The sequence below is a fragment of the Crassostrea angulata genome, chromosome 1 (genome assembly GCF_025612915.1).
Source record: "Crassostrea angulata isolate pt1a10 chromosome 1, ASM2561291v2, whole genome shotgun sequence".
NCBI lineage: Eukaryota > Metazoa > Mollusca > Bivalvia > Ostreida > Ostreidae > Magallana > Magallana angulata.
Window position 1 is genome coordinate 22,455,585 of NC_069111.1, and position 20,990 is coordinate 22,476,574.

General features: G+C 33.7%; 1 protein-coding gene across 2 annotated transcripts in view; it reads right to left on the reverse strand.

Moving 5' to 3' along the window:
- Nucleotides 1-4,372: 4,372 nt before the first annotated feature.
- The window catches only part of LOC128165283 (lymphocyte-specific helicase-like), a 28,644-nt gene continuing 12,026 nt past the window's right edge, over nucleotides 4,373-20,990 (reverse strand). For both annotated transcript variants that reach the window (XM_052829671.1, XM_052829681.1), the window contains exons 7-19: nucleotides 19,976-20,263; nucleotides 17,944-18,126; nucleotides 17,630-17,853; nucleotides 17,120-17,245; nucleotides 16,915-17,017; nucleotides 15,362-15,523; nucleotides 13,652-13,833; nucleotides 12,647-12,854; nucleotides 10,138-10,257; nucleotides 7,405-7,521; nucleotides 6,609-6,768; nucleotides 5,672-5,887; nucleotides 4,373-4,666 (exon numbers count right to left, since the gene is read on the reverse strand). In XM_052829671.1, coding sequence (XP_052685631.1) covers nucleotides 4,605-4,666; nucleotides 5,672-5,887; nucleotides 6,609-6,768; nucleotides 7,405-7,521; nucleotides 10,138-10,257; nucleotides 12,647-12,854; nucleotides 13,652-13,833; nucleotides 15,362-15,523; nucleotides 16,915-17,017; nucleotides 17,120-17,245; nucleotides 17,630-17,853; nucleotides 17,944-18,126; nucleotides 19,976-20,263 — 2,151 coding nt within the window. In that variant the 3' untranslated portion in view covers nucleotides 4,373-4,604. The remainder of the gene's footprint in view (nucleotides 4,667-5,671; nucleotides 5,888-6,608; nucleotides 6,769-7,404; nucleotides 7,522-10,137; nucleotides 10,258-12,646; nucleotides 12,855-13,651; nucleotides 13,834-15,361; nucleotides 15,524-16,914; nucleotides 17,018-17,119; nucleotides 17,246-17,629; nucleotides 17,854-17,943; nucleotides 18,127-19,975; nucleotides 20,264-20,990) is intronic.

A 20,990-nucleotide genomic window follows, 5' to 3' on the forward strand; every position in this document is an offset into this window, starting at 1 on the left:
ATGATTTTCTTTGATGAGCTTGTTAAATTTAATAAACTCCCAAAACATTACCATAATTACCATTCTACATATGTAACAAGCGAAAAGCTGTCAATGTGATAGCTGCAGGTCTGTAGCTCCCGGTCTGAAAAAATTCGGATGGACGACCTGGGAGCTACAGTGCCTCCCATAGTAAAACATAGGTAATCATAGATTACCAAGCTCACCGAGACGGAGCATCACCATTATGAGACATCACCTTCATAAGACCACCTTTATCATTTTATATGAAAATCATACTTTATGATCTTGGATATTCATGGATTCTGTTTTGACAAAAATATCGTATATCATCTCATAAATTTTTTTTATGATAATCATATGTTCATATGTTAATCAATACAATGATATAAAATTAAATATTGTATCATGTCATATTTATAATATATATCATATAAAACAATAAAATACGGTAATAAACAATAATGAGATATGATATTATAATGTATGATATGACATTGTATTGTGTTATACCTTATTGTATTTGATTACATAATACAATATCATAAAATATAATACAATATAGTTTTATATTACAATATCATATTACATAATACATCATAACATTGAAACATATTATATTGTATAATATAGTATGATATTGTATTGAATGACACTGAAACATATTTGATACATTATATGATATTATATCATATAATACAATATAATTTGATTCCAACATTGTATCTTATCAAATGATACAATATTATGTGATAAAGCAAAATATTATAAAATACATTATTATATTATACATATTGTATCATATGACACAATAATATATATTACAATATCATATAATACAATTTCATGTGATAAGATAATATATCATATAAACCAATATCATATCATACAATATCGTATGATACAATATTATATAATATTACAATATCATATAATACAATTTCATGTGATATAATTCTATATTACTGAAACCAATATCATATTTTACAATATTGTATGATACAATATTATAGAATATACAATATTGTATCATAGGATACAATATAATATTTTGCAATATCTTATGTAATTGTATCATGTGATAAAATAATAAATTAAAAATACAATATAATATTATACAATATTGTATCATAATATACAATACTATACATAACAGTATCATGATACAATATCATATCATAAAATATCCAAAAAATTGATACAATATCATATCGTATTGTATAACTTTTTATAATATAACATATGATATCATATTGTATCATATCAAACAATATTGTTTCATATCATACAATACTATATCATAGGAATCATGTTATATCATTTATCAACAAACACATCTATCTATCGAGCTGGTTTGAGTGAGGTAGGAGATTTCTTTAGCATCCTTGATAATAGAGATCAGGCTCTGCATATAAAGCAACCTCTGCATTTAATTTATAATAAAGTTAAATCAACTATGCAAGCTATCATCTATAAAACATGTGACCTGTTCCAAAAAACTAAACCTCATCCAGCATCCGAAACCTATGGCTCAGATTCAGCATTCAAGCCCATCAGGTGCATTGGTATGTGTGTTTGGACCAGAAATAACTAAGATATCATCATCAGAGGGCACTAGCAATTAAAACCTTAACTTCCTCCAGCATCCGCAACCTATGGCTCAGATTCAGCATCCATGCCTGTCAGGTGCATCTGTATCATAAGACACACCATCCATTCAAGTTTGGTGAAGTTAGGACCTGTAATAACTAAGATTTATTTTTTAGCATCCTTGATAATGGAGATCAAGCTCTGCATCTGAAGCTACCTCTGCGATTCATTCATATTACAGTAAAATCAACTATGCAAGTTTGATATAGTACTATCATCTATTAAACATGTGACCTGTTCCTAAAAACTTAACTTTATCCAGCATCCGAAACCAGACTCAGCATTCAAGCCTGTCAGGTGCATCAGTATCATAAGACACACCATCCATGGAAGTCTGGTGAAGTAAGGACAAGTAATAACTAAGATATCATCATCAGAGGGCACCTGTTTCAAAAACTTTATTTAACCAGCTCTTAAAACCTTAACCTCCTCCAGCATCCGAAACCTATTGCTCAGATTCAGCATTCAAGCTTGTCAGGTGCATCAGTATCATAAGACGCACCATCCATACAAGTTTGGTGAAGTAAGGACCAGTAGTAACTAAGATATAATCATCAGAGGGCACCTGCAACAAAAACTTTAACCAGCTCTAAAAACCTTAACCTCTTCCAGCATCCGAAACCTATTGCTCAGATTCAGCATTCAAGCTTGTCAGGTGCATCAGTATCATAAGACGCATCATCCATACAAGTTTGGTGAAGTTAGGACCAGTAGTAACTTAGATATTGCTATCAATGGGCACCCACAACAAAAACTTTAACCTGCTCCAAAAACCTTAACCTCCTCCAGCATCCGAAACCTATAGCTCAGATTCAGCACTCAAGCCTGTCTGGTGCATCAGTATCATAAGGCACACCATCCATGCAAGTTTGGTGATGTACGGACCAGCAGTAACTAAGATATTGCTATCAAAGGGCACCTGCAACAAAAACTTTAACCTGGTCCAACAACCTTAACCTCCTCCAGCATCTGAAATTTAGGACTCAGATTCAGCATCCAAGTCTTTCAAGTCCATAAGTAGGTCCAGATGCATCACCCATGCAAGTTTGGTGAAGATAGGACAAGTAATAGCTTAGATACAGGACCTGCAACAAAAACTTTAACCAGGTCCGGACGCCGACGCCGACGCCACCGCCGACGCCGAGGGTATAGCATAAGCTCTCCTTGACTTCGTCTCGGTGAGCTAAAAAACTGCAATTTACGGCGCACAAAAAATTGCGCTAGCTTTGGACTGATTAACCTAATATATCAAATACCGATCACATAAATTCTGTGAAAACAATTAGTACCATTAAATTCTTCAGACATTTTACTACTGTCATCCATCCGAATTTTTTCAGACCGAGAACTACAGACCTGCAGCTATCAATGTGACAGCAAACCGGGTTTTCTTTTGTGTGAACTGTATCCATAATCCATGTCAACCTGTATCCAGTGAAATGGAGTACCCTTTATGAAATATTTTGCCAAAAAATGACTATGTTCAAAAGCTGGTATTTTTTTCATAAATAATCAGAAATCAAAATCCTAGCAATATGCACACTTCTGATATATGTACAATTAATCTGCAAAAGAACAAATTCCTCTCTTGAAAACTGTAGAAACAGTTATCCGTACAATGAGGGTACCCTATATGCAATATTTTGCCAAAAAATGACTAAGTTCAAAAGCTGGTATTTTTTTTTATAAATTATCAGAAATCAAAATCCTAGCAATATGCACACCTCTAATATAAGTACAATTGATCTGCAAAAGAACAACTTCCTATCTTGAAAACTCCATAGAATTGAGCGAAATAAGAATCAATTCCGGTATACTAGTGAGCTATTAGATTTGAAAAAGAGTGTGTCTTTAATATCTTAAACCAGTACTTATTGTTATGACTTTTAAGGGAGAAGTACGTACTCCACATTCATTGTAATTGTCAAAGTTACCTCCCTTTAAATATTTAAATGACTTGTGTACATAATAAGAATAAGACTTGTGTACATCATATTGCAAGATATTGCAAAAGTATTATACTTTCATTTAGATTTGGATGGAAATTATGTACAAGTTAATTACATAATAGTTATTTTTCTTATAATATATTTGCAAGGTTTATATTTATACATGTACATCAACAAACACAAGCATCTGCATGTCACTGTGTCCGTAATAAAATTTCATCTTAAACCTATCCATTAATAATATTTTTCTAGTATCCCTTCGTCATCAAATGCCATGTTGTGCAATGGCTGCTGGGAATGTTTATATCCTTTTTAAAGAAAGTCAATAGAGCTATGATGCAATGGCACGATGATGTGATAAAGAACTAAAGATGAAGTGATAGAGTATTGCATCATTGCCATCGTATCACCGTGTCATCGCGCTATCGCTTTATCATGCTATCGCACCATCGTCATCAATTGTCGTGGCATCACATCATCGTTTTCGCGCTATCGCACCATCTTCATCACACTATAGACTCAAACGTCGATGGTGCGATGATGCAATAGAATTACATGGCCCTAACCAGATTCCATACAAATCGTATATGAAGTACGCTATACCTCTTTGACATAGTGAATACAAAAAGCAAAATTTTACCATCTCTGCATGAAATTAAAAATATTAAAAGCATATGAAAATAATAGTTATATACAACAGAACATAATGAAGTGGTGCTTTTTAGTTCAGAATAGCACTTTGTTGTATAGGTTAAAAAAATTAACAAAAACTGTTTCAATCAGCAAGAGTTATCTTTCTTTATTATAAAATATTGAAGGCACATGCAGTACATGGTAAATTGTTATTTTAAAGAAAAGGTTAACTGTTTTTAATTTTTCTTGAATAACTCACATATGATTTATATGATAAAATAACAAATCAGTTGGATTTAACTTTATTATTGACTCACTGACAAGATAAAGGGAATTAAGGCGTCTCAAGTCATATCTTGTCATTTTTTATCATCAAATTTCCTCATCTATCACTGAAAATACACTTGTCTTTTGTTGCTTCTTTGGTTTCTTGCCTGCAAAGAACATTGATAGTAAGACAGTCACATATAAAACTTCACTTTATCGCAATCCAATATGGGTGTACACGCTATGGCCGATGTTGCATTATGGAGTTTTGCTGTATTATAAAGTCAATAACTACGAGTAACATGTAATATCACTATGAAAATTGTATATATTGTATGTATTATCATTAGGTGAGGAACAACTTGTTTCTAATCCTCTTGTGTAATTTACACAATAAGATATGTTTGAACAAAAAAAATAATTAAACATACTATACACCCAAACTACGTTTATTCACAAATTTTCAGGCCAAAGTGGGGGGGGGGGGGGGGGGGGGGGGGGGGGTATTAGACAACTGTGTATTATACTCAGCAAATTATGGTATAGAAAATTAAAACCCTACCTACCAACCCACTATTAAAAATGTGGGTCAGAGTACATCAAACAAATTTTTTTTAATGATGGTCAAATTGTTTACACCATAAAGAACAAGAAGACTCTTAGTCAATTATTGCAATGATTTTGTTTTTGCAGTCATGATACAGAGTTAAACAACACAGCTGACAGTTGGTGCATAAATCATCAATAAAGAGCCATCGGGTACTAAAATGGCCAATGAAAATGCTTGTTTCATAAACCTCAACTCGCGATTCCAATACTGTAAATTCCTAATTAAATGCGTGGAATTAATATCAGCGTAAAATCGCGAGAAGCTCGTCTCGCGAATTTTAAAATCTCGCTTTAAATATTCCGACACATGTAAACTACATGAAACTATGATAAAATTTCGGCATTCGCGATTTCATGTTCTCACGATTTGATGGAGAATCGTTGAATCGCAGAATTAAGTTCTCGCGTAAAATAAGGAATCTACAGTAGTGTCGTCACTCAATGCATCAGTCCATCCGTCGCAGCGTGTACACCCATGTTAGATTTGCGATAAACAAAATAAATACACATTAGTTAATGACCACATTAAAAGGTAGCCAATAAGTTAAATAGGCAACCTGTACCTTTAGTCCTTTGTGATTTATCTGCCTCCTCTTGATCCTTCCATTTAGCATACAGGTCTGATCTATCTAACAGGCTGTCCAATGCCTCTTTACTCAAGTTGTCCACATCCTTCACTTCATTTTCATGGTCCTTGGCTTTCAGTAGCTCCATTAACTCCTGGGGACTTAAAGGTTTAAACTTGTCACTAAAGTTTTCCATGCCAGACTTGAATCTTCCTGCACAAGTAAATTGAAAAAGAAAACTTACTAAAACTGTTTTTGTAAAATTAAAAAAACTCCTAATTTTCTGTCCAATATTGGTAAAAGAAAAATAATAGTAAGAAAAAAGAAACCGAACGAAAACAAACAGGTCTTCCATTGGAAACGGAAGACCTTAAGAATAATAATGAAGAATTTCCATCGGAATCAGTACAAGGTCTTCTGTTGGATACAGAAGACCTTAAAAAATGTCAGCCATATGGAAACTGCTCAGTCCATAATAATTAAAGTAGCTAGGTCTCCTTTACTGAAAACATTCAATCAGCAGCATTATTAAATATTTTTAAATTATCACAGTTTAAATTATTAAAGTTTAATTTTTTTTTACTTAATTGCCATTATCCTTTTATTATTGTTTATGACTACCTTGTGGCAATGTTTGATGAATTTCCCATTCATCATCTTTACTAGTTTTTACATAGTGATCAACGATAGAAAATCGTATTATCCCCCAGATTGTCTATTCTAAGGATTTTTCCTGAATTTTGCCTGAAAATGAGCAATTTGTCCAACACCCTGCATCAACATTTCATCCGAAAAATACGGTATCACAATTGTTTTGCAAAAATGGACACAACAAAACCAACACATTTAAACAGGGCATGATGAAACCTGAGATACATGCAAGAGATTTAAGAAGAACAGGTTGTAGTTTCTACAGTTGGCAAGTCACACCTACCTTTGTGAATCACCATTTTCTCCAGCTTCCGTTTGGCTGCAGCTCTCTCCACAATGCGCTGGTCAATGGTGTTGGTGGTCACTAAGCGGTAGATGACCACGGGCTTACTCTGTCCTATTCTGTGACACCTGTCTTGGGCCTGGAGATCACACTGGGGATTCTAAAAGACAAAAATATCATCCAACCTTCTACCGCAATACTCTGTTTTAGCGAATTCCTAAGGATCATTTGATTTATTTTGAGCACTTCCCAGTTTTAAGGTCAACATTTGACCCTGAATTCTAATGATTCCACATTAATCAAATTTTACACCTTTTTTCAAGCCAAGAGAGTTCAAACATTAAAGAAACAGTTCAATGCATTATTTACAAACAGAATATGCACATAAAATAGTGATTGGAATCAGTGAGATTTTCATTAAATAAATAAATTAAATAAACAAGATACAATTAAGTAACTTCTAACTAGGCCTTTTCTATTTTAATTTATTGTATATTTTTTGCCCAAAAATTGTTGTATTAAAAAATTAAAAGCTTTCCTTGTTCTTATAATTATTATCTAAATAAAAACATACTTTAGTGTTGTACTTGTAAAAAAAAATTAAAAATTTAACAATGATTTGTTAAGAATTTTGTTGGGGACTCCACAAAACTTTACTAAATTCTTTATTTTGCTATATATGTGTTCATTCTAAACAAGTTTTACTGTACTGTGAGCAGAACTTGTTAGTTTTATTCATTGTTAAAGCTAACCCTTCACATATGTGTTTAAATATATTTCTAATCCACTGACTTACCCAGTCACTGTCGTATATGATCACAGTGTCTGCCCCAACCAGATTGATCCCCAACCCTCCAGCTCTAGTGCTTAACAGGAAAATGAATGCTTCTGGATTACTGTTAAAATCAGCCATCTGTAGGGTATTCAAAAAAAATTCTGTTGGTATTATTTTTTCATTATTAAATGTGCAATTTCCTCTGGTTTCTGATGCAACTTTGTAAACACAAGAGGCCCATGGGCCACATCGCTCACTTGAACAATAGTTCTTGCATCATTCTGTTTCGAATGTTTAAGTACGAAACTTTTGAAAAAAATATTGTAAAACTCCCTTATATTCAAAGATCTGACCATACATCAAGATGGAATGCTAAACCAAATTTTTATTTTATGGATTGTTAGAGTTTCATTTCTAAACCATGATTTAGTTGTTCAAAAATAAACATATGCTATTTAGGTAATGATCCAATTACCCAACTACATAAATAGAATATGTACAGAATTTTTTCAGATTTTTCAAATATGTATCTGGGAATATATCCTTATCAAATTTTATCCAGTTGGCTGGTCCATCGGTATTATAAACGCTATGGCTGTTGCTAAAAACACAAGCGATTGCGGAAAATGTTGCTTTTTTCATACATTAAGAATAATTTTTAGCCTTAACCTGAAAGTTGACTTTCAGAAAATCATTTTCTGACTGATATTCTTTGTTAAATGAACAAATTTATTTTTTAAAACAAATAATTTCATGTTAAACTTGCGAATTTATTAAAAAAAAAATAGATGTACCCGATAAATTTGCTTATAAATGAGATAAAATGAAACAAATTTTCAAAGAGAATTTCAGCTTTTGTAATTTAATTTATGTACAAAATCTCTGAAATACCGTTATTGTTTACCCCTGAAGGCCCTACTACATTGAAAACTAGACAACTTTGAGATGGTGACCATCTTAAAGGGCCCTGCTTAAAATACATATATTACTAAAACCGATTTGGTTTGACTTTACTGATCGCGTCGCGTTCAACTCTTTCAGCTACGTCATACATAAACAATACCCGCACCTTACCACAATTTTTTTATTGGTGGATTCAGCTTACCGCTGATTGGCTGCTGGTTAACTAAGACTAAATTATGCACGGACAGAACAACAACATATCTGAGAATGAAAAATTCACATGGGTACTCGTGACTGTCAAAATTGGGGTATTTTTCGAAAGTGTACACTTGTGATAAAACAATACATACGGTACATAACATATATAGCTGTAGCTCTATGTATAAATTTTGGGTTAGAAAATATAAAGCTACAGTGCATACAATACTTACATGTACAAAAAAACTTTACGGCAATTTGCTGCATATAAAAATAACGCTATTTTTGAAAAAAATAATAATTTTTCATTTAGTTTACTACTGTTAAAGCTGAACACCGCTCGTAAATAGGCACCGTCACACAGATACCTGGTATATAAACCCTTCGATTTCGTTACACCCGATTGCACACCTGAACCTCGTGGCCGACATGTAGTATTCCTTTCGTGGTCTTTAGATTTTATGCATTTTTTTCTTATCTTATGTTCATTTTCTGTTCATAAATAATGCATTGACCAATTTATTTGATGTTAGTATTCTCCTGGCTTCGAAAAGTGCGTAAAATTTGATAATTTCATCGCGACCGGGTAACACGGCGAGGCAAAATGTACGTCCACACAAGTGTTTAGAGGCCTGTCCTTTATATAAGGGTTGTAGGGACAGCAGTGATTAAAGAGAAATATGGCGGACAGTGCCTACTTACGAGTGGTGTTCAGCTTTAATAATTGTATTTTACTTGCCCCAAACTTTCTCCTATTAAACAACCTTCTTCCGTACTCGGAAGGCGAATCAAGAACTGTATTTTTTATGTATGTAAACAAACCATTGTTCATGTATGGAGCTGGTGATCGGCGGTTCAGAGACAGGTAAAATAAAGCAATAAATGGTTTGTGGATATTTTAGTATATATATATTACACCGAAAGTGATAGGGCAACAGAAGAGAAACGAATCGGACACTTGTCTAATGAAGACGCACATGTACAAACCCCCTTGCACTCTCCACTTCCGTCTCGTTCTTTCACACCATCGTTCAATTCTTTTATTGACTGATGATTGCCGATCGAAAGGTGTAGAAATCGAGGAATTCATATCTGTCACTTCGACTGGCAAGTTAGTAGGTAATGCATGTGCATATTACACATTTACGGTATTTACATGAATTGAACGCTTAGCACATGCAACTTCTAAATATTATATTTTTATAACGCCGTACTCTGGACCGTAGCTATGGTTTAACGCCCGTTTACAGAGACAGAGAGAGAGAGAGAGAGAGAGAGAAAGTTTTGCACAGAATTTAAACATAGGGGATAGTCGATTTTGAATGAATAATATTGGGGGGAAATGAACTGTTCTGAGAAATCCTTCAGCTCTGGCATTGCATAAGCATGTACTGATAACTCCGCCTAACTCAACCAATCATAAAGTTTTCAGAACAGTGGCGTGTATAATTTATGCATGACGTAGCTGACAGAAATGATCGTGACGCTATAGGAAAAGTCAAACCAAATCGGTTTTGATAATATATAGTGGAAAATAGGATGAAAAGAATTTCAGATGGATGGACATATGGATGGCAAACAGGTGATCAGAAAAGCTCACATGAACTTTCGGTTCAGGTGAGCTAAAAAAAATAGTAGAGAGGAAAAACTTACCTGCTCCTGGCGCTCTTGGATACTGGTGGAGCCATCTAGCCGACAAAATTTGTACTTTCTAAGCCAACAAAAATCTTGCAAAATGTCCAGCATTTTGGTCATCTGAGAAAAGATCAAGACCTGCAACCAAACATGCAAGCTTTATCAGAATCCAACACATTTATCAGATTTATATACACAATGAACAATACATATCATTCTACCAGTTTATTGCTGAGATCAAACAGATGCTGTCTCCAATATACCATAAGTCATCAGTAAATAATCAGATCAGAAACACATATCAACATTATAACATCATGGTTATATATGACATCAGAACATAATTTGTTGACACCATGTCAATTTCATGTCTTATTTCCAGTTGAAACGATGTGTATTAATTGCCTAGTTCAATGTGGCTGTTTCAAGGAAATACCTAACACTTCCTATATATTTTTACGTTGAACTTTGAACCCTGCCTGGGACCCCAGTAGTGGTCCGGGGGTCACAATCTTTACAATTTAGAATCTTCACTATATATACAAGCTTTGGGTAAATATTGGCATTTCTGGTGCAGTGGTTCTTGAGAAGAAGATTTTTAAAAGACACACACCCTGTACTCACTTTCCATAAGGATGCTTTGTACCAAGTTTGGTTAAATTTAGCCAAGTAATTTTAGAGAAAAAGTCAAAAATGTGAAAAGTTTACAAACCGACAGACACACAGGCAGATAACAGGCTATCAAAAAGCTCACTTGAACCTTTGGTTCAGGTGAGCTAAAAAGGTGTGAATTGCCCCAGGTGGGAATAACAAGAAAAGAAGATCTGGGGTAAGATTAGCAGACTGGAAAATTGATTTCACTTCGAGGTAACCCAGGTAAAATGTTATTGGGACTGTAAAATTACTTTGACATAAGCAGGGTATTCGAGATATCCCATGTTCAAGATATGAATATTTACTTGTAAATATAAACCTACATCAAACCTAAAACCCTTTGTGTTGCCCCAAAATTGTCCAAAGGACATAGAGTAACCCCTGAGGAAAACAAATGTCAAGATGCTTACATATAAGTAAAACTTTACATTTTGAGTTTATGAGAACAATCAAATGTATTTTCTATGTATGGCAAGGTGAGCTAAATATAAAGAATTACATTAATAATCATATTTATCTAACTCTTAAAACTACAACAAATATGATACAATGATATTTTAAAAAAGGATAAAATGTTGTCTGCATGTCATTTCAATACTGGTAATCTGTGTTTGATACAGATGTAAACACTAATAATAAAGCTTTTGGGGTTACACAGAACAGCCATCTCAAAATCTAATTTGCTTCTCTATAGGTCTCACAACAACATTTTTCCAAAGGTTCACATCAAAACATGGCTGAGGCAAAATAATTCCCAAATTTCCCTTCTTTTTAAGGGGTTTTCCGCCAGCGACAGGGACTATACTTATTTTATGATATGAAAAAACAAAGTGTTAAATGCCTGATTTTCCCACTTTTGTGCAACCTGAAAAAAAAGATCAGCAAAAATTTTGAGCTGCTTGAAGACGAAATAAAGTTCTTGTTGACATGAATGTTGCAGGAAAACCTCCTCAGTCTTATAATGTTGTTAGAAATAAAAGCCTCCGCTTTTATATTTTATAACAACATTTTGAGACTGAAGAGGTTATGATTCTGCAACATTAACGCCAACAAGAACTTTATTTTTTAGATATACAGGTGAATCTCGATAACTTGAACTTCAGGGGACCATGACTTAACTTCGAGAGATCAAGAGTTCAAGAGATCGAAAGTTTAAAAAAATCTGGAAAATTTTGGTTCAGCCATTTTGGTTCTAAAATTATAGTAATCTGAAGTTTATATAATAACACTGAAGGATTGTCTAACATGGTTTCATTTGCATTTTCTGCTACTTTACTTCATTTTCAACATTACAAAACTTGTAGTTGTGTGTTTAATAAGAGTTATTTTATCAACTCTAAAAACTTTTAAGTATTTTATGTTTTCTTAATCGCAGAATATTTTAAATAAAGAGAGGTTTAATTTACCGTTAATTTAAAAAGTTGTTGAAATTAATAGATCAATTACAAATTCCCTATCCACCCTTTGAAGAATGCAAAGGGTAGCGTTATCAACCAATCAACACTACCACGCTAGCCCCAAGCGTTCACTCGATCATCCAGGTAAGGTCCACACAAGGCTAATTACACGCTTGATCGGTTGCGTATGTACACAGCCACCACTTCGAGTTATCAAGAGTGAAAAACAAAGAAATATGTATAACGGTACCATGGTTTTACTTCGCGGGATCAAGAACTTCAAGAGATCGGAGTTCGAGAGATCAAGAGTAAATTTGCTTAGTTATAAAATGAAAAAAATTGGGACCAGGATTTCACTCAGAGAGATCAAGAACTTCGTGAGATCGGAGTTCGAGCCATCAAGTGTCACCTGTATCATAAACATAACAATTAACATATACGTGTAAAAAATGATACATCTAAAGTGCATCACCTACCTTATGTTTCCTGAGTTTGAGCTCTGCAAGCATGGCATCCAAAAGCTTCATCTTTCCACAGGTCTGTACAAGGTCCTCGTCTATCTTGTAGTCTCCACTCTCCGTCAGCGGGTATTCCAACAGATAAGGATGGTTACAACACTTCCTCAGCTGCATCATAATGTTTTGCATGCGAATGGTCACCACAGACTTGGCAGGTACTTTCTCTCTGATTGAAAAACAACAAAAAAGCAAGTTAGTCTTCATCAGCTTGGGAACAACTTCCCTATAAAGAGAATATTTCCACACATGTTATCCCAAATCTTGCTTGAAAGTATACACTTCGGCTGATATAGTAATGCAATGAGGGACGACTATTTGATAAAAAAAGGTCGAATCATGGGTTGCAGTTTATAAAAGAAGACTTGGTGGCCGGCCACTCTTGCACAGCATTGATATTTTAATTCCCCAACTGCTAGCTGCAATGTTTAACTCAGTATCAGGACTGCAAAAACTAATTAAATTACTGCAATAGTTGACAAAGAGTTCTCTTGAATATCACTTCTTGTTTTTATGGTGTAAACAGAAACACTGTTGTCCATGGATATTTTAAATCGGTTCCCAACTTTTATTTTTCAGTATAGTGCTTCATCGTTAAATTCTATTATTTTCAATACAATCGATCAGTGCTTACTATTTAACCTTTATTTACTTCACAAAATTGGCACAAATATTTTTTGCAAGTTTCAAATATTCCCTTCCCACATAAACTGTTGCACAATAAGCAAATACATCTTGGTCAGTTTGACCCGTTTATCATGCTTCAAACATAGCTAATTCAAACAAAGAACTACGTTTTCGATATATAGAATAGCGAACCTAAAGATATAATATAATTGACCCTTACTCTCTCTTTATTAATATTTTCTTTAATTACTCAAATTTGAAACAGAATTAGCTCATATTAATTGCAATTCATATTTTGACTACCGGTACCTCCCAATTCAAAAACAATTATTTTCGTACTTTGCAGTATATGATGCTGAGCTGTCTTGAACTACATTGAACCATTTTTCCAAGTCTTCTTCCAGATCAGAGTCGGAACACCCATCATCCTTCTCATCCAACAGAGAGTAATTCACAGTTTTCTTCCTTGACTGCCTCACTGGGCGACCATTTGAGTCATATTCAATGAATTCTGGTTCCTTCTGAGAATTACAAGAGTATAGAACATGTTCCAATCTTACGGTTTTCAAGCTAAAAAAATGCATACAAAAACACATGCAGACATTGTGTCTGTAAAAATAAGACCAAACTCCCATTAATGTTCTTTAGGGTTGTCAAAGCACTTTTTTGTACAGGGACCACATCACTCTAAATTGGAAAACTTATCAACATTTTTTTATATTGGAAAATTTGATATACTTACATTATCAAAAGAGATCTATATTTCATAGTAAAATCTTTTGATAACTTTTTAAAATTGAAATTTTAAAGCTAAATTTGGTGTTCTAAATAATGTTCTCACGAACAAACCAATGGTTTACAGCCCTAAAAGAAAACTTTTTATCCTTTTCACAGAAAAATAAGGAAAAGTTTTAGAAATAAGACTTCAATTTTTTTATTCATATTTTTAAAATATGTTCATTTACAATATTTTTAAATTTCAAATTGAACTTCAATAGTTGTAAGAAAACCTACAAAAATAGATTAAAACAAGAAGCCCAGTGGCCACATCGCTCACCTGAGCAACAATATCCATAACTCTGATCAAATCAGCATTACAGTATCAAAATCAAAATATCTTGACAGTAGATCTTGTTCTAAAAGTTAAAAAATTCTGCAGCTTTTTATCCACATATTTTTATAATAAATAACAAGCCCCTTATGTTGTTTTACTATTTGAAAGATTTTTCTCTATTCCTAAAAATCCCAAAAAATTTTATACATAAAAATCCCCCTCCCTTGTGGCTCCACTTTTCTGAAGGGAATCATGGTTTGATCAAACTTAAATCTGCACAACCTGTGCTTTGACACAAGTTCCTGCTTTTTTGGACTCTGTGCTTTTCAAGACGATCTTTTAAAGATTTTCTTTATATTTTCCTATGTGAAAATTTGACACCCCCCCCAATACTCCAAGGATTATGAAAAAAATTGAATCTACACAACATGAGAATGCTGCCACACAAGTTCAAGTTTTTCTGAATGTATGATTATTGAGAAGAAGATTTCTAAAGATTTTCTCTATATAGTCTTGCAAAAATTCATCCCCCATTGTGGCCCCTCCTTACCCCCAGGGACCATGTTAAGGACGAATTTGAATCTACACGACCCAAGGATGCTTCCATACAAATTTGAGCTTTTCTGGCATAATATTATTATTAGGTAATGCATTTGGGAATTGGTTCATGAAATTGGGAATATGTTTTTTTTTCCCCCCATTGGGAATGGGTCCAATATTCAGTTCTAATTAAAGGGGAGTGATGGACCTGTCTTTTTAATTTTCAATTGTTAAGACAATTTAAACAACTGGTTAAAATCTTCAATTTTGAAAGTGTGTACATATGTAGTAAATCTTTTATCTCTGCTATGTGCACAACCACTGTATACATGTACATAGCTTTTTGCACTTTATCACGCAAGAAAATTTATCTGAAACAGTATTAAAACATTTACCATTTCCATTGCCTTTTATATATCTTAAAAAATAGAAATGTTTGTAAAGAAATGTCTTACGGATTTCTCTTGAATCTTGTCCAAGATAGTTTTGTCCACAGTAGATGTGTAGTATTCTTGCTGCAAGCTTGACATGGGGGCGTAAACAAGAAGCTCTTTCTTGGGTGGCAATTTTAACTCAACGTCCTGCTTTAATCGTCTTAACATAAAAGGGGTCAGAATCTGAAAGAGAAATGTTACATTTTCTTCACTATGATATGGGTATATCCCTCTAACTAGTTTTAGAATGGGTAGGACAACAAAGTAGTGCCTTTAAGCAAAATAGTTCCTTTACTTGCAGAGTGTATAAACATTTATTGGTACATTTTTTAAAATCAGAATGCTTGACACATGTAAGAAAAAAGGATTTGCAATTTTAAAAGCAAGTGTCAAAATTGAATTATTGTTAGAAAAGAATTGAAGTTGTTTGATGTTCACCCTTTCCAAAACTGTGAAATTCCCTATGTTTACTTTCATTTTCAGAGTTTTTCAAAACAGACACATTTTGCTGGAAAATGAATCGCACTTCACACCACGAAATTTTAACAGGAGAGAGACAAGTTGATGAGCTTTTTTTTCAAGAGGTCACTCATTGCTGAATGAAAATTAGGGCTGAAGCTATGAACCCCAACGTTAACATTACCGCCAATGTAAAATGCATCAGTGGATATTGATGTGGATATTGATTTGAGATAACTCTACAAACACTTTTTTTATATATTACAGAGGGTCTTAGTATCTTTAAAATCATAATGCATGATTCAACAAGCATTCTGAGAGTATTGCATAAGCAATACACGTCCCCTACCGGTTTGTATTATTCTATGAAAGCTTCCAAGCACACAACTATTTCAGAGCTATTGTAAACGAGATGTCATGCTTTAATCAGAGATAAAAGAACAGAGGAAATTAAAACTATATAGTTGATATAGAAATTAAATAGGAAATAGGTGAAATAATACTCTTTATTTCATCTCCTGTAATTTCACCAAGTCTATTCTGTATTCGCTGGTAAAAATTTGTGTAAACAATGCACTGTTATGCACAATATCATTTCTTACCGTCTTCTGTACCCCGAATCAAACCAAACAGTTAAACAGCCCAACCCGACAACGAACCCGATTGTAATAATAATACAAAAAAACCCTGCCGATTAAATTTACAACACAATGCTTGACACTATTTTATAGAATTAATTTGTTTGTTAGAAATGATAAAAGGAATGGTACAGGAAAAGGAATGGTACAAGTAACGCACGATATTATTACTGACTACATACTGACCTCGTTTATTCAGTTACACACCGAACCCGATAACGAACCCGAACATTAAAAAATTGGAATAAAAAAAAATAATTTTCTCGAAAATATGTCAATCAGACGCTACAAAAGTGTAAACTTGATCTGTAGTTTGACATTTTGAAGCTGTTCAGCAAGTTTCATATTATTCCTCAAATGCATAAAGAAAAAAAGTGTGGAAAACTGAAGTGGGACAGACAGACGGACTGACGGATGCAGAGGAAAGCTATAGTCCCCTCCGGTGAAACCGGTAGGGGACTAATAAGAAGTGAATACCTGGTGGAGCATTGATAAAATATTCTTCTGTTGCTCTTCCTTGACAATTTTCTCCTCTGCATTCTCTAATGACAGTCTCTCCACATCAAACCACATCTCAAAGCTACAAAACACATTCAAAAGTCCATTGTAATTCAATATATATGTTTAGCAATTCGAAAACTTTTAAAAATTAAAATAGAAAGAACATATCAGGGACAGGTACCTGCCAAGGTCATCAAATATTTCTGGTAACAGAAAGTTCAAAAGGGACCACAGCTCTGCTAAATTGTTTTGTAGAGGTGTTCCGGTGAGAAGCAGGCGATGAGTGTTTCCGTACATCCTCAGCTCTCTGATAAAAAAAAGCAATAAAATTACTGGAGAGCAAAGAGTAGGTCTTCCATTGCAGCTGCTAGGTGAAAAAGACAATTGACATTTTCTTTTTTCTTTAAAGTGATACAGTGACTCAAAATAGATGCTTTACTTTTTTATTATAACAATGGAAATTTGATTATACCAAAAGTCTCACACATTTTAAGTCATCAAATATCATCAAAAGGGTCTTCCACTGAAGCAGGAAGACCATAATGAGGAATTTCCATCAGAATCAGTATAGGGTCTTCCATTAGAAACAAGACCTTAATTAGAAATCTTAAACTGTAAAGAAAATCATTGTGTATCTTATGTCTTAAAATTCATTCACAAATGGTCAGAAACGTTCAACAACAAAACACACCTTATGAGTCTGCAGTGAGTGTTCTTGATGCGATGACCTTCATCCACAATCAAGATCTTCCAATCATGGCTTTGCAGTGAAGTCCTGTCTCTCATGGTTATTTCATACGACGTGATGACCACTGGTTGTACATTGACACCCTCACGAATGGGAGTAGTCTTCCTGATCTGTATGCGGAGGCGTGTGCGTTCATCGGGTGTTCCATGGTAGAGTATCACAGGCACCTGTAGAAACATTTCACATTTAAACTTTAAAATTGAATCAATGGTATATGGCCTAATTGATTTCAAATGTTTATATGTGATCAATCTTACCTTTGGAGTAAATCTTCTGAACTCAGAGTACCAGTTGGGAAGGGTGGATAAAGGGGCAACCACTAGAAAGGGCCCAGTCACTCCCTGATAGATCAAATGGGCCAGCATTGCTATACACTGTACAGTCTTACCCAATCCCATCTCATCAGCCAAAATTCCATTCACCCCATTTTCATACGATGTCTGCAAACATAGGAAGTCACAGATTACAGACCTCACTGAGACAAGACATCACCTTTAATAGACCACCTTAATTATATTATATAAAAAAATTATAGCTAACGATCTGTATCAAACATAGGTAATCACAGATTACAAAGCTCACCGAGACAAGGCATCACCTATATAAGACCCACTTTACCATGTTGTATGAAAATCAAAGTTAATGATCTTCAATAAAAAATTGGACACTGTAGTGTTGTTTGACACAGAATCATATATCATATGATACAAAATTGTATGATAATCATATTTAATTAAAGTAAATTTCATACTGTATTCTATATACAAAATTTATCAACACACTACTATAAAATACAATATTGTATCATATGAAACTATCATGTGATACAATATTACACTGAATTATATCTTGATACAGTACAACATTGTATCAGTTTATGCAATATTGTATCATAGCACATAAAACAACATCATATCATATTATATGATACAATATAGTACTGTTAAATACAACATTGCAAATAATATGATTCACTGAAGCAATATAATATCAGCAATATAATATCATATTATACAAATTATTTTGATACAATAGTATATCCTATCATATAATATTTTAACTTAATCTCCTCCAGGATCAGTATCACAAGATACATAATCTATCAAAATTTTATAAAGATTTAACCAATTCTAACTAAGATTTGTCTATCAAAGGGCACCATCTCCAAAACTTTTAAGACATCCAAAACCTATGGTCCAGATTTAGCATTCAAGTTTTTGTCTATCATAGGGAACTATCTCCAAAACTTTTAAGAAGCTTCAAAAACCTTAACCTCATCCAGCATTCGCAACCTATGGCCCAGATTTAGCATTCAAGTCTGTCATAAATACCAGTATTACAAAACGCACCATCCATGCAAGTTTGGGGATGTTAAGAGCGGCTGTAATTGAAATATGATCATCAAAGGGCACCTGCATCAAAAACTTGAACCTGCTCCAAAAACCTTAACCTCCTCCAGCATCTGAAATTCATGGCTCAGATTCAGCATTCAAGTCTTTTAGTTCCACAAGTATGTCCAGATGCACCATCCATGCAAGTTTGGTGAAGATAGGACAAGTAATAACTTGGATACAGGACCTGCACCAAAAACTTTAAGGTGGCTCACTACACCTTGAAATATTTTCTCAAATCAGCAGAAAATTACTTGATTATGATAGACATCATAATTGATAAGAAGTGTTTAACTCAAAAAGGCAAAAAAACGTGCAATTTGGAATGAAAAATTACATTTTCAAAAATTTAATTCAGTAACCATTTACTAAAGCTCCAAGCGGATTCGAACTCATTATCTGCGGTTTAGAAGCCCAATACTTTAACCACTGAGCTATGACGATATACAACCCAATCGAACGATATGAACAGTTCAACAAATCATTTAAATCACCATCTAGTGACATAGTGTTTTAAAAAGTATAAGTCTAGGTGTAGTGAGTACAATAGGTGTACACTTTTGGCAGCCGCCGACCAGCCATTTACACCATTTCAATACTGTAAACGTATTACATTTGGCTGTGTATTCTATTTAGCATTTTTGGCGGAATGCGGCTTCCGCTAAATCAAGTTCATCGCTAAATTCAATGCATATATGTATAAGAATAGTCACAGTCAGTAATAAGCTAGTTCAAATCCACGCCAACTTGTTCAAAAACTATTTTACGCCAAATATCGTACACGCCAAATATAGTACGTTTACAGTAACCAAGTTTTTCCTTTGGAAAACCAGATTAGAATAAATACATCCATTGTAACACTTATCCACCACTGCTTTTAAATAAGTCAGACTTTTACCCTCAGCCATTTATATCCTTCCTTTTGATACTGCCTTAAACTTCCCCCTGTAAACAGCACAGGGTGCTCATCATTCTTTTCCAACAATGCTTTCTTCTCTGTCTCTTCAATCAACATCTCTTCTGTATCACTATTTGCCTGTTCTTTTGATAACCCATCTGCGATACTTTTAGTGTACTGAGTTGTAGTTGAGGAATTAATTTGGTCCGATTCCTGGTTAACATTATCACCTTCACTTGCAGTCAAGTTCTGTGGATCTGGATCTCTCTTCTTACGTTTTGCTGTGGGCTACAATTATAGATGGTTGTTATAAATTTGACCTTTTACATTTAAATTTTTTTTTAGAATATTGTGAATTTGTTAGATCTGGTTTCACTAAATTTTCATTAATCTTATGGGTATCCCCAGCTGAACAGTTCTTTTTGTATTATTCTATTTTGAAATGTACATAAATATATCATTTTCTTTAATAATCTAGTTTAACTCTCATATATTCCAAGATTTGACAATACATCAAACAATACATAGATAGAAGCCTACTTTTTAGGGCATCACATAGATAGAAGCCTACTTTATAGGACATCATATCCTAAAATCTTAAACAAATCAACTGACCAATCTTATTATCCTAGGCTTCAATGTATTAAATATAACAAAAATTGTAAGATGAAGTACAGTCTAGACTGTATTAAGCGACTCTCTGTCTTATGCCACCATATTGCGACCTGCCCAACATATTTTTCTATATGAACATCCTACATTTTGCGAACCAGTGCCTTACATGACAAGTGATTGTGATTTTTAGTCCCAAAATGCCATGCAGACTGTGTTTAGCAACTTTTCACCAATGATAAAATGGTGTCCAATAGAATGAATTTAACCTTGTTTTGTGTTTGATGATTAACTTGCGTATTTATCACCTTTCATAATAACGATTACTGTAATGTTACATGTATAACACGCACTTTTTTTTTGGCAAAAATTTGATCAAAAGTGGGTGGTGCATGTTGTACAT